At 35.9% G+C, this 14757-nt stretch overlaps 1 protein-coding gene across 1 annotated transcript; it reads right to left on the bottom strand.

The window, feature by feature from the left end:
- Positions 1-11064: 11064 nt before the first annotated feature.
- On the bottom strand, positions 11065-13829 carry LOC131623923 (uncharacterized). Its single transcript, XM_058894920.1, has 2 exons — positions 12845-13829; positions 11065-12281 (listed from the first exon to the last, which is right to left on the bottom strand). Exon 2 carries the CDS (start codon positions 12250-12252, stop codon positions 11653-11655), a length of 600 nt encoding a protein of 199 aa, XP_058750903.1. The 5' UTR covers positions 12253-12281; positions 12845-13829; the 3' UTR covers positions 11065-11652.
- Between the last annotated feature and the right edge of the window lie 928 nt (positions 13830-14757).

Raw genomic sequence — 14757 nt, 5'->3', positions numbered from 1 at the left:
CACCACGTTTAAAGTTGAAGGCTTATGCCTTGTTGAAATGCCTCGATAACCTGGCATGTTTTAAGTTGGGAGATCTACTCCAATGGATCCACATTCATATGCATAGTTGAGTCGCATAATGAGTCGTATGTTATTTTGTTGTTGCTATTAAGTTGTTGTTATTAAGTAGTTGTTGTTGTATAAGTTTTTGTTGTTGTTATTAAGTAGTTGTTGTTATTAAAGTTGTTGTAAATTGCTATGTTGTTGTGATTATCAATTGTTGTTTTGTTGCTGTTACTAAGTTGATGTAACTATTGAGTTGATATTAAGTTGTTGTTGTTGTATAAGTTGTTGTTATTGAGTTGTCTAACTGTTGATTTATGTTTTATTTGTTGAAGACTATGTTGTTGTTTGATGATTACTTATCGTTGTTGTAATAGTAGTAAATTGTATGATTCTCATCTAATACATATTTATTATCATCCTTCTGTTTATAATTTTCGATATCTCACCCTTGGTGCTGATGTTTCCCCTACCATGGGAAATGAACAGGTACTCGAGTATAGCCGTGGATGTCGAACTATTTTTATGAAGTCGTTAAGTTGTCTTTTGACAAGTCAAGAGGGTCTTGCTCTGATACGTAGCACTCCGGGGGAATGTTTTGTCTATGTCGTTTTTGTTGTTGTATTACTGTTATAATTTTAAATTGAATAATATTAAAGTACCATGATGTTTCAAGTTGTTTTAAGTAGATGAAGATGATCAGTGTTTTAAGTTGTATAACTCTGAATTCCGCTGCTTAGTAATAAAAGGCTTTTTTTTAAGTTGTTGTAAGTTGTTATGCGACCCTCCGAAATTAAGAGTGTTATGTATCTGATCTGATTGTGTTGTAAATTTTGAAATGTGACATCCCATGTGCAGTATGAAATTTTAAAATACTCTGATTTTTTGTTATATTTTCTGGGTAGAATTTGAGTGTTACATTAGTGGTATCGAGCAGGTTGGTCCGTCCGACCAGAGTTGTCTAATTGTTGTATATCCCTTAGTACACGACAAGTGTGTACAACACTGTCGGTACTTGTTATTTTCTGATTTCTTATTGCAGGAGTTGGTTTGAAACTAAGTGGGGGAGAAGTTGTGTTTCTCGGTTATGCTTCGGTTGTAAGCTGTTGGTGCAATGTATTGTTTAAGGAGAAAGTGCGAGTATAGTTGGAGCTTATTGACATGGATTCAAGGTTTTGGTTGTTTAACAAGCTTGGAGAGTTTGTAGAAGGATAATGATCAAGAATTGTTGATGTTTACTCCTTGAAGGGTGAGGAGCAGTGTAGCAGTGGTTGATTTGCATGTATGGTGCAAATTCGTGACGTTTTTGAAGGTAACTGTTGAGGATAATTATTATAAGGTAGAACTTAGAACGTTGTTGTGTTCAACCTTGATAATGAACTATGAAGTTGTTATGTAAGTAGTCTTGTGTAAGCTGTTGACGAAGGAACGACGATTAAGTGACGGGTTGTTGAAGATCTTGTGGTGGAATACTAGTAAGTAATTACGAGAGTTGTGAACGTTGTTGGAAATGTGAAGATTATGATTTCAAGGATAAGAAGTGTTGATAATGGCATAAAGGAATTTTATTCTGATGTTATCACAAGGTGTGTAGTAGTATGATGTTGTAAGACATCGGTGTTAGTAGGTTCGGATGGTTTGCAAGTTGTTGAATTATGATGTTTTGGGAACGTAAGCACGATTTCTAAAGGAACACTGTTGTAGTTGGTAATGATGGTTATACTTCATTATGATTGTCGGATGTCTATTGACAAATTGAGGAGTTGATCACCCTTAATCTCTTGTTGATAGTAGACGAAATTGTATCGGATGTTATAGACTTATCTTACTACCTTAATGGTGCGTAAGGTGATGGATGCTAAAGAAGGAATGAAACTTAGTTGAAGCTTGTGAATCGTATAAGTTGATAGAAACTCTAATAAGGAAGGAGAATTAAGAGGGATGATCAGAGTTGCGTAGCTGAAGCATGATGTGACAGATGTATTGTGTTTTCTTGTGAATAGTGTTGATTGTAATAGGATGTCCTTGTAAGTTGTTGGTTGATGATGAGGTGAGAGTGTATAATTAGATGTAAGCGAGTGGTAGATATTACTACTTAGTATAGTAATGATTACGTTGCAAGAGTAATTGAAAAATTGAGGTATAAGTATTTGATTTAAAACATGGTTGGGTCGTTGTTGAATCGAAGGACTAGATGCGAATGTTGTGTTAAGGATGGTTGTGTCAGATGGATTTTAGAGGAAGAAAATATTCTAAGTGGAGGAGAGTTGTAACACCCTGAATTTAATTAATTATTTAATTAAATCATATAAAGTTATTTATTTGATTTAGTCGAAATTGGATTTGTCGGTATGATTTTAAGAGGCTAATTGGAATGATATGTCGATCGGAGCTATTAAGTTTAAAGTCGGATTTTTAGTCGGTTTAAGCGGAGGAATAATATTAAGAATAATATTATTTATTGGACTATTTTTATTTAAGTGAATTGGATTGAATTATTGTGTGGTGAATATCAATGTGGAGGTGTGTATACATGGTCCAATAAGACAATTTGGAATTATATTATTAATTGGAATATAAGAAAATATTAGGTTTGGCTGAGCACAAAGAAATAAGAGTTTGGAAGTTGTTGGAAATAGATTGTGAAACGAAGTTGCTGGCAAAGAGGAACGAGGTTTTGGCAGAAGAGGAATCGATCGAGGATTGCCGGGAAAAGACAAAGGCTTGCACTCGATCAGATATTAGAGGCAATCTCCATATACAAGGTAAGGATGGGGTTCGAATCTTATAACCGGGAATATGATAGTCAGTAAGTGGGATTGGGGTTGTATGATTATGTGCCAGGGATTTGTTGTTATTTTTGGGTGTGTTGATTTCATGATTTATAGTTGTCTGTTGAATTGTTATTCTCGGTTGAGAATTGTGGTTGCTGGGATGTGTTGGAAATAGATTGATGTTGTTGATTGATTGTATAGTTATTGGTGAATATTAAATTGTTGTGGTGAGTTAATTTAATCGTATACTGGATTAAAGTTGTTGGTTGATCAAAAGAATAAGTAATGGAAAGCATACGTGCAGTTGAAGGTGAAGAAGAGATTGGTGGTGGTGGGGCCACAACACAAGGAGACGGGCGCCCTAGGTTCTAAAGGGACAGGGTGGACCCCACATGGAGAGGGGAGACGGCCGCCCCATGGTCTAAAGCCTAAAGGGAGGAGACGCCCGCCCCTGGGTGCAAGGAGGGAGACGTTCATCTCTGGTGCAAGGAGGGAGTGGAGACGTTCGTCTCTGTTGCATTTTGGTGGGTCTTGCACGTGTGTATTTGTTTTCATAACTTAAGTAATATGTTTTGGCAATTACTTTAGTAACTTAGTGAATTGAAAACGTATTGTTAGTAGAAAAGTGTAGAAACAATATTATATGAAATAATAACGTAGCAGGTTTCTTTAGCAGAAATTGTGAAATTGGCCCTATTAGATAATTAGCAGAAGAGACAATACCAAGAGGCAGTGATATACTTTGGTAGCAGTATATATTAATAACTATAGTAGCATAACAAGAGTATGTCAATAAATTAATTAATTCAGAGCAGTGTTGTAAATTGAATGATTAGGAGATCGTTGCATGAAACAATAGCTAACAGGTTATAGTATGAATTGATAATGTTGCAGGACCTGGCTTGTAGTTGAGTAAGATTGGTTGTGACAAAAAAATGGTTTTGGATAACAGGAAAATAAGTGTATCGGTAATAGTAATTTGGCAGTAACAGTGAGATTTAATTAGTAGTCATAGCAGTAATAAAAGCAGTACTAAATTAGCCGAGTACGTAAAATAAGCGGTACCTACATAGTGACCTTACGACAACGCGGGAGGTTCACCTAACCTAACCCTAATGATTACAACTTTTTAATAATTGACTGGCTTATAAAACATAGGTTACAATGCTTCTATTTATAACCTATTCCCAACTGGACTTGGGTTTCTAATCACAACTTATTTTCTGTTACATATGTTGTAACTTCTGCTACAAGCAAGGTCTTCAATCTATATCTTCCTAAAATATATCTATATTTAGAAACTATATAATCTTCATATTCTTTGAATATTCTTCCATGATTCTACCGATTGATTCTTTGAATATTCTTATTTATTCTTCAGACCTGTTTCGCAAATCACACCTTGATTGATTGATTGATTGCATTATATCCCTGAATATGCTGCAATACTCTGTAGTAATTAAATCACATAGATTTAATTAAAACTCTTCACTTCAGCTCAGGCATGATGTCGTGACATCCCATGTGACATGTTATTCCAGATGTTGAATTACTTCAACACAACATGTTCTTGACATTCCAGTGGGACTCTTATTGTACCTGTTCTTTTATATATTACATTATTGAACTAACAATGACAATGATCAGGCAATTCCAAATTTTCCCTTCAACATCTCCATCTAACATTGATGAAAGAAGAATTCGAGTGGAAAACTATCCTTATTTCACTAAAAGGGATATCCCGTAAGAGATTGTTGAGTACATAGCTATGATGACAAAAGCATGAGTTGATATATCTTGTGATAGACATGAAGATCCAGTTTCTGCACCAGTTCCTTTAAAAACCTCTAAAGGTAAAAGGAAGCAAACATCAGAAGGTATTGAATGCAGAACAAAGGAGAAACATGACAAATGTCAAGCGTATAAGAACACTCCTCTGGCTACTGATTCAGGAAAAACTGCTTCTCCAGGTAATTCGTCTATTCCTCTGACCTCTGAATCTTTAGATAAGGCTGTAAATGAACTGTCATCCGCCATTATCACTCAAACAACCATGTCAGAACTGATTGTTACATCAGCTTTAAATACCTCAACTTTTCCAGCTTCCATCTTTGAACCCGAGTTTAAAACTTTACCACATTCATCAACAAGTTCTGTATTAACATCCTTTGATCTTGTATCCCTCATAATGGCCTCCACATAAAACAATTCAAAACCAGTTTCATTTCCATCTCTTACTCTTCCCATTCCATCATCACCTATTCGGACATACACTTCATTGACTACCACTCCTGTGTCGGAAGTATTCCACTCTGCCATATCTCAAAACCTACTTGAATCCACTCCTCAATTATCTACCAACAATGATTCGCCGCTATCCATACACTCTGATCCCTCATCACCGTCATCTAAAAATTCATTTGAAGTTCTTAATGATCAACCCCTTGCTACGATCCTTCCTGGACAAATATACCCAACTACACCTGCACCATCTTTTTTGGTGTCTATTGAATTACCTGCAACAACCTTGCCTTTAATCACATGTCAACCAACTTCTCCCAAAATTCCCAAAACCCTGGATGAGTTCTTTAATATGTTTTATAGAAAGGCTAAGAAAAGGAATGCAAAGGACAAAGGAGAAGCTAGCACTAGCACTGATCATCAGGATCTAGATATCTATTGGAAGAATTTCCAAAAGTGGATGAAATCTGAGTTTGAGAAATTTATGAGTTTCTCAGATGCATCAAGAGTTGTGAATGTTTAGATATTGAAGAGAAAGAAAAAGAAGAAAAGGATCGGACTCTTTAACCTACTTGCTGCTAAGCAAAAAATAGAAGAAGCCAAAGCTCTTCAAGATGCTGAAGAAGAAAAGCTTCGAAAAGCTGAAGAGAAAGCCAGAAAGGCTCAAGAAGCAGAACCTAAAGATAAATCAAAGGAAGATGAAACTGTTGTTGTTGTCTCTTCTACTGACTATGTCATATTCGCTTGGAGCAATCTGTTAATGAAATCAGAGAAGAACAAGCGGGATACAAGAGAGAACAAGAAGTTTTCAAGGAAAACTTTAAGGAACAAAAGGAAGTAAATGCAAATATTCAGGACATGCTGCAAAAGATTCTAACCCTTTGAACACATTTTCTTCATCTGGACCCTCCAAACCTTAGATTCTAGGATTGTTATTTTTCCTTTTTTTTTTCTAGAACCCTAGGAATCTATTGTGTTTTGCTTTGTATGCCATTTTTGTCCTTCAGATGATCAAAACTGCGTTATTATCAATCAAATGTTTTGCTTATGATATTCTCTTGCCTTCTTATATTTTGTCTTATGTTTTTCACACATAATATCTTTTTGATTATGACAAAAAAGGGGGAGAAAATCTGGAGTTAATTTTGATGATTAATAATCAATTCTTGAAATAAAACTGCTTACATTTACAAACCCCATATAAACTTCTATTCGTGTTAGAAATGTTCTGTTTTTCAGGATGATATCATACAACTTTGATTGACATCAGATTCTGAAAGTTTGGCGTGAGAAACTGAAAGCTATAAATATCAATTTATAAACCGGATACTATCTTTAGAGTCTTGATACCAGAGATCTTCCATTTTCACAACCTGGTTGATAGATTCATTTCAGAGCCTGATTTCCATTCTGGAAAATGCAGTGCCTAAACGAAAAATCTAGAGTTATTTTTTATGATTAATGATCAATTCCTGAAATAAAACTGCTTACATTTACTAACCCCATATAAACTTTTGTTCGTGTTAGAAATGTTCTGTTTTTCAGGATGATATCATACAACTTTGATTGACACCAGATTCAGAAATTTTGGCGTCAGACATTGAAAGCTATGAATATCAATTTATAAATCAGATATTAGCAATCAAACTCTGAGAGTACTTTGGAAATCTGACTCCGAGAATGTGATTCTGGAATCAAACTCTAAGAAGATGTCATACATAATCAGGCTCTGAGTTTTTACAAAGATCGCATTTTAAGCAACTAGGCCTTGAAGTTGACAATGAGGCTTTGAAAGACCTCAACCAAATCTAACAAGATTAGGCTCTGAAGGATTTCATTTAGGTACTGCATTTTCCAGAAAGGAAATCAGGCTCTGAAATGAATCTATCAATCAAGTTCCAAAAATTGAAGATCTCTGGTATCAAGACTCTAAAGATAGTATCTAGTCTATTGGAACCAGGGGAGCTACCCAGGATGGTTCATAATCATGACATCTGATCTTTACCAAGTCCTTGACTCAGGAGGAGTTTCTCATTAAGGATAAGTATTCCTCATCTTTTTTTTCTCTCTGAAAATCTTATGATTATGTACAAAATTGTGTCATCAAAATACATTGTTTTGTCATCATCAAAAAGAGGGAGATTGTTAGAACAAGATTGGTTATACAATACGTCTCTGAGTTTTTATGATAACAATGTGTATGTGGGTATGAATAATTTTTTTATACGAACGTTTGTTTTGTTGATTACTTAAAAAATAAGTTATGATTCTGATGAAAAGGCGTGGCCAAAACATCAGAAGCCACCAGGTTATGTTTCTGCGCTACACACGTTCCGATGAACAGTAGCAACCACTTCAAAAGCATAATCATCTGAAGTTATCACTCTGTTACGAAGTCTAAAGAAACCAGTTCTGAAGATCAAGTGCTGAATGACTCTGAAAACATGGTTCTGAAGACACTGAAGACTTGAAGCTCTAAAGACTCAAGTTTATGAAGATAAAGGATTCTGAAGACCAAGTGCTGAAGACTCTGAAGATGTGACTCTGAAGACTTGAAGTTATAAAAAATTCAAAGCTTATTCTCTTTTCTTCCAACTCATGAAGTGATCCTCTGAAGTTCAAGAAGGAAAGAAGATAACTTTACTATGTAGTACAAGGTACAGACGAATGTTTCGTTCCACTACCAAGAAAGGACGGACGTTGCGTATTATCTTGTCTCCCACTACGTTCAAGCCCCCAAACTTCTGGAAGTTCCAAAACCGCCCTCCAACGGATATATTATTGTATTGGCTATATAAAGGCTTGAAGACTGAAAGAAGAAGCAAGAACGCTCACGATCATATTCATTACGTATTGATTATTAATAGCTTCATATTTCTTTTAGTCGTAGATTTAAAAAAGAAAAGTTTACATACTGCTTGTGTAGAAGCACTATATTATAAACAAACCCTAATCAAAGGTTGTTTGATTGTTCCTTGAGAGACTGGGTAAAGGTAGTCTCGAGAAGTCTAGGTCTAGAGAGTCTTAGAGGTTGTTAGTCATAAGCGGTTGCTTGTGCAGGTGTTAGTCACAGGGGTGCCTGTGCAAGGTTAGTCACCGGCGGTTGCTCGTGCATTATAGTTAGTCACAGGGGTACCTGTGCAAGGTTTGTCACCAACAGTTGCCCATGTGATTGTAATTAGTTTGGTTATAGTGGATTAAGTTCTCGATTGAGAAAGGCGAAATCACCTCGGAAGGGTGGACTGGACTAGCTTGATATTTGTCAAGTGAACTAGTATAAAAATACCTTGTTCTTTCCTTGCATCTTTTTGTTATTATCAATAGTATCGAGTTTGTGGTTTCAAGAAAGGGGAATTGTTTTATTAAAAAGCATTATGTTTTAAAAACCCCATTCAAACCCCCCTTTCTAGTGTTTTTCACACCTTCACCCATGATCTAAAAGTCTCCCCTAATTGGAAGATGCAGCAGACATGAGACATTGTCCAGTGTGATAAACATCTCACCATGTGGTAGATGCATCATACCATGGTTAACCGTAACATAATTGGTCTTTCACAAGTCTCACATCCTTGATAGCTGCAAAACTTCTTGAAACCACTGCTCATTAGGCTGATGCAGGCCAGTAAGTTTATGCCATGGTTGATGATTTTTAACGAATCACGGTCCTGCAGATATAATTTAAAAAGAATGAATCCAACAAACATAATTTAATATTACAACAAACATAATTTAAAAAGAATGAATCCAACTTAATTTTTCCTCTCCGTCCCAGACATGTATGGCAGTATGGTCCCAGTAAAGAGGTCACAATGATAAGTTTGACGACTTTCTCTAAACCCCTGAGGTACCTCCACTGCCTCCTAGTCCAAGGGTGCCTTATATGTCGATGCTGTCTTTTGGGCCTGGGGTGCCTATAGTCTGAGGTACCTCCTGTGACTCGGGTACCTTTGCTGCCTCAGGTGCCTGAATAGGTGAACTCTGTCGTCCACGGAAAGATGGAGGCAGGGATGCATGAGGAGGGGACACTCGTCACCCACGGGAAGAAGATGAAGGCATGAGTTACATGAGTTCCAGAAGATGACGCCTCTGCATCAATCAGGCTAGAGTTAATAAGAGTCTGTGATTGTTGACTCATTTTCCTTTGAACAAATGCATGTTGTGCAATCCTGCCATGTCTCAACCGATATTGTCTATCAGCCATAATTCCTGTGAGTAAACCACACTACAAGAGTTACATAAAGAGTTCAATCCAAAAAAAGACAAAAAAATGCAAACTGATATACTACGGAGATGCATCTTCGGGTTATGGGTTTCCAAACGATGCGGAATTCCGAAGAAGCATCTTCAAAATTTACTACAACTCTCACCAACGTCAATGGAGAAATACAGTCCCCCAAATCTTCAAAAATAATGCATTGATCAACAAAACTACCTATCCAACTCGTTTCTCATTATGTATAAGCTATCAAACATGTATAATCTGTTTGTTTGATAACCTTATCATCAATTTCTACAAATTTATACAAAAACTCAATATAGTTTATAAAAGTCAATAACTTACAAATAGTTGCTTGAAGATGGTTGATTGGAGTTGATGTTGATGGAGGAAGTTTTGAAGTTGCTTGATTTCTTGAATGTAGTTTGAGAGAGTTTGAGAAATGAAGAGGTTTAAAGTTGTTTATTTAGAAGTGAGGAAGGATAAGGATTTTGGCGCAATTTTGAACAACTAGCGTCCAGAGATGCATCTCCGTAATATATACGAAGATGTATCTCCATAATATAATTACCATTATATTGGGATCTAATTCAGAAATGTATTAAGATGTGATGTGGCTGGAGATAGATTTTCAAAATTTGGAGATACGAGGTCTGTTACTTGATGCATAAAGTGTAACGCCCGGAAATATAATTATTTGCTTGATTTTAACAATTGTGATGTTTATTGAATTTTTCGCGTTTTGGGACGATTTTGTCGGTATTAGTTTGAGATAGCGGATCAATATTTAGTCAGATATTTTGATATTTTTAGCATTAGAAACATTAATGAGCTAATACCTAGCATTTTGGGAAGTGTCCGAGTAATTGAGATTAGACCGGAAATATGAGGCATTGAGTAATAATTCGGTATATTTGAATAATCGGATTTTATTTTTAATGAAATATAATTGTAGATATTAGTTGGGCCTATTTTAATTAAGTGAAAAATGGAAATGTGGTATTAATTGTTAGGTCCAATGTTATAATAAAGAATATGTTTAGTGTAGTGGTAGTGTGAGGAAAGTGTAGAAAACCAGAAAAAAAAATTTAGAAACCATTTGGAGAGAAAGGAAGCTAGGTCTTGAAGAGGAATCCCAATCCAAGTGCTAGAGTTGTAGAGGTTTCTTCAATCCAAACAAGAGGTAAGGGTGGAGTTCTCTTCCTATAATGGGGCTTATGAGCAATTGTATGTTGGAGATTATGGATTTAGGTTTTGCTTTACCGTATTGAATCTGTTTGTCATTGTAGTTGAAATTGTTGTTATGTGAAAATCTATACTACTACGACATTAACTCCTTATAATATATATATATATATATATATATATATATATATATATATATATATATATATATATATATATATATATATATATATAATGAAGTCTTTTCCAATGCGTTGTGATAAGCATGTCTGGCATGGTCATTTAGAAAGATGGCAGCACAGTATCTAATATAACAAACTCACAAACTTTAATTTCTACTAGAATATAATAACATCGGCTTTAATTTGGAGTTGAACAGAGAAAAATAATGGCTGCTACAACACTCATGATATATCAAATATTGCTATTATTTTATTATTATTACGGATAGGATCGTTGAAGAACAAAAATAGGAATAATAAAGATTTATATGTTTCACATAGCAATAACAGTAGGATAGGACTAATAAAATGCAAAACAATCCCGTTTGATTGAAATAGCCGAATTAAGCGGTCTAATTAGTTGTCCGGAATTTGATGAAAATTGACGTGGTAGCTAAGTTTAATTAGTACATTAACGTGGTGGTGTTCTTTGGTCGAAATTGTGATATTAATTGGTCGATCAAATTAATAGTTAGATTAATTTTTAATAAGCCTATTTAATTGGAATAAACTTGAACTTAGATTAACTATTCGGTTTAGCGGTAAATTACGGTATCTTGCGAATTTGACCGTGAATATGATTGTTGTGAATATCTTTGTGATTATTTTGCTAATGGTATCGTCCATTGATTTGAAGAATTATTGGAATTGTTTCGTTGTTGTATGAAGTTGTTGTATTATGTGTGAAGTGTATTACCTTTAATAATCGGTAATGATTAAGATATGGGCGTGTGCCTTGTGACGAATATTTTTGTGAAGTAAATGATGATGATGATGATGATGATGGTGTTGTGTGATGTTCGGTCCATCGAGTCGCATACATTTGCATATATATTGTGACGGCTGGATTGGCAAATTAGTGACGAAGGCTTATGCCTTGTGCCTCTGAATTGGGCAATTGGTGACGGGGGCTGAAGCTCCGATTGATACCACATGCATATACATGAGTCATGTCCCATATATTTTATGTGATTCATAGTGTGACAGGATTTTGATCCATGAAGAGACAAATGGCAGTGAGATCAACAAAATTTGGAATATTCGGGAACATCACTAATCCATAGATCATGACGGCCAGGAGAGCATTGAATTCTTTCCACTTTTCCTTATCAGCAAGGGCTTCAGCTTCCCTCATCAGAAATTTCACATAGAATCCATGGGTCCCACCATTAGGCTTCCAGTTATCCTTAACGTCCTTCATGCTCAAATAAAGAGCATCAGCAATGCGATCCATTTTGGGCTTCTCGGGTGCACACACAAAAGGAACCTTATGTTGAACTTTGATTTGAAGAATATGTGCATACTCTTCGAGGGTAGGGGCTAGTTGGTAATCTTGAAAGGTAAAGCAGCACAGCTCAGAATCATAAAACTGAAGAAGAGTGTAAAGACCCCACTCATCAATACGAGTAGTTAACATAAGCAGAATGTGGCCATAAGTCTTTCTGAATTCATCCAAATTTTGCCCAGTAACTCGGGTGCTCAATCGAACCAAAGGTGTTATATCCTCACGGTAGAAACTGCAAGAGAAGGTATGCTTCGTAGTCTTTTTGTTGACGGTCACACTGTTAGCCATTCTTGATGAGAAGTGTTGACTTTGGATACCTGAAAAATGGCATGTGTAATACGGTGAACTGACTTTTATATCGAAAATGTCGCGGTTAAGCATGAGTCGCCACCGACTTTTATTTTATCCAAACAAATTCAGAAAGGCTAAAAGAAACAGAAAAAAACCTTTTAAAGAAATCTAAGTTCGGGGGGTAATTTATGCAAAGGGAAGGTGTAAGGCACCCTTTCCATCCATGGTTTTCCACGGGCTCTTAATTGCTTTGCTCTTTTGTTTTCAGAAAATGTAGATGAAAGAGGAAAAATGGACTTTAGCTCGTAAATGAGCGTAGCCAGCTTTTGAAGAATTTTGAGAAAGAATATAGAAAATAGAGCATGGCAAGGCAATTAAGGGCAATTACCTTAAACTCAGATGATAGGTCTCTTTTTAGCCTTTCAGAATGAAAGGGTCAGTCCTTGCCATAAGAGGGCAGGAAGCCTTTCGTTTGGAGGTAGAAGGGTCATCGAATTATCATTCGCTCAAAGACTGACCCATGCCATAGAGAGGCAGGTAGTCTAAGGGGAAGGATCAGAATAGCCTTTCGTAGGCAACCAGAAGATACCTCAGCCTTTTCCGTAGGCAACTTCCGAGGGTCGAGGTCATGTTAGTGTATCGAAGGCAGCATCATTAGGGACCATGACCTTTAATCGAGGCAACATGGCTGAGGTATCCTCGTATTCGAGGGACTGGCTATTCTGCACAAAATACAAGGCAACAAGGCAACAGGCAACAAGGCAACAGGCAACAAGGCAACAGAGAGGTTACCCAAGAGTGGGCGTGTGTGCACCAATCACGTGATTATATTCAAATATATTATCTTGTAAATTTAGTGATTCTATGTTCAATTCAAAGGTTGCACTCCCTAGGATTACTAACCACGCATTTAAATAATATAATCAAAACAGATATGGGGGAGGGAAATTGTAACCAGGGGATCCCTTAATAGGGTTTGACATAAGTAATAATAATTAAAGCATAAAATATTGAAGTTAGGTTTTAGGGTTACCAAACTCGTAGCTTCGGCGTTCGATAAACCCTGAAAATTGGAAAAGAAAGAATAAACAGAAGGGTGAGTGCATTATCGGTTCGGAGGCAAACGTCACTAACCCTAAAAATAACGAATATATTGAATTTAAAATAATAAAATAAACAAAAGTACTTAGCTTGATTTGATCTGACATGGTTTGCAGTCGGGAACTCGGGGCTAACCCTGAAAAAAAATTTGCAGAGCAAAGGCAAACAGAAAAAAGAATTGAGTGTATGCGGAATTCATTATATTTAAAGGTAAACCCTAAAAAAAAGGGTAAAATAACAAATATTTAAATGAGTGTAAAATCAGGACTTAGCTTTGGTTCATTGTGGCAGCCTTTAAGGGCGCACGGTAAACCTTCAGCTTTATGTACGTTAGATCAGGATGGTAGGAGATTGAGGATGAATTTGCGAATATTTGCAAGAATAGATGAACAGCTCGAATGTACCTCGCAATAAACAAGAAAATGGTAGCAAAATACTAATGCATAAAATGATAAAGGAAATACGAAAAAATAATAATAAAAAATTAATTAAAGAAAATCTAAAATCTAAATAAACGTATTTTTGTATTTTATATTTAGTTTGCTTAAAAAAGTATTTAATTTGTTAATGTAAAATAAAGTCTAACCGAAGGGAGATATTTTTTTTATATTTTTCATATTTTCTGTTAATAGTTACATCACCTAAAAAATTAATTTACTAAATAACTAACATAGAATTCCTAAAAAATTAATTAATTAGAAAATCTAATAATTAGTCATGATAATAGTAACACTACTACAAAACTAACCTAAATTATTCTAATGATAATATGGAGGTAACACTCCCATGCTCAGCCGTGTCCTTTTTCTTTAATTCATTTAAATTATTTATTTATTATTATTATTATTTTTAAGAAGAAAAATCTAGATCTTGACTTTTTAACATTGAAATCTAATGGCAAATGAATTGAAACCAAACAATTAAAAAAAAAAGCTATGTCACTACCAGTACCATAAAAGCAATTTTGCTTTTTACTTTCTCTCAGAGATAAGAGGACCACCATATTTGTTAACCAAAACAACAAACAACAGCATAACGCAGATACCATATCAGGGCGGAAGAAGAAAAATTACCGATTGGAGGTGGTGCTTGTTTGGATCCGACACGGAGCTGTGGGCGGAGGAAGCTGGAGATCGCGGTTTCGTCCTCGTCGACGATTGGGCTTCGTCGGGCCCAAGCGGCGGTGATCTTTTGTCCGGTGCGGTGGCGTTTTGTGTTGTTGTTTGGCGTAGGTGCTGCGGGTTTGGCGGAAGATCTGATGGTGTTGCTGTAGTGATGAATTCGCGGTGGTTGTGTGGATCCGGTGAGGGAGGCCGACGTTCATCGTTGTGGTGCTGCTTCCGATTCGTTTCTCCCTTCATAATTCTTTTCTATTTCCATTTGATTCCTGTTTAGAAAAAG

Source organism: Vicia villosa, linkage group LG1, assembly GCF_029867415.1.
Source record: "Vicia villosa cultivar HV-30 ecotype Madison, WI linkage group LG1, Vvil1.0, whole genome shotgun sequence".
In the NCBI taxonomy this organism is placed as follows: Eukaryota; Viridiplantae; Streptophyta; class Magnoliopsida; order Fabales; family Fabaceae; genus Vicia; species Vicia villosa.
The sequence above is the reverse complement of the archived record's forward strand: the minus strand, read 5'-3'. Positions and strand labels throughout refer to the sequence as shown.

What these genes read in the sequence shown, in the direction of transcription:
- LOC131623923 (XM_058894920.1), bottom strand. Translation starts at nt 12,252, where the DNA reads ATGGCTAACAGTGTGACCGTCAACAAAAAGACTACGAAGCATACCTTC.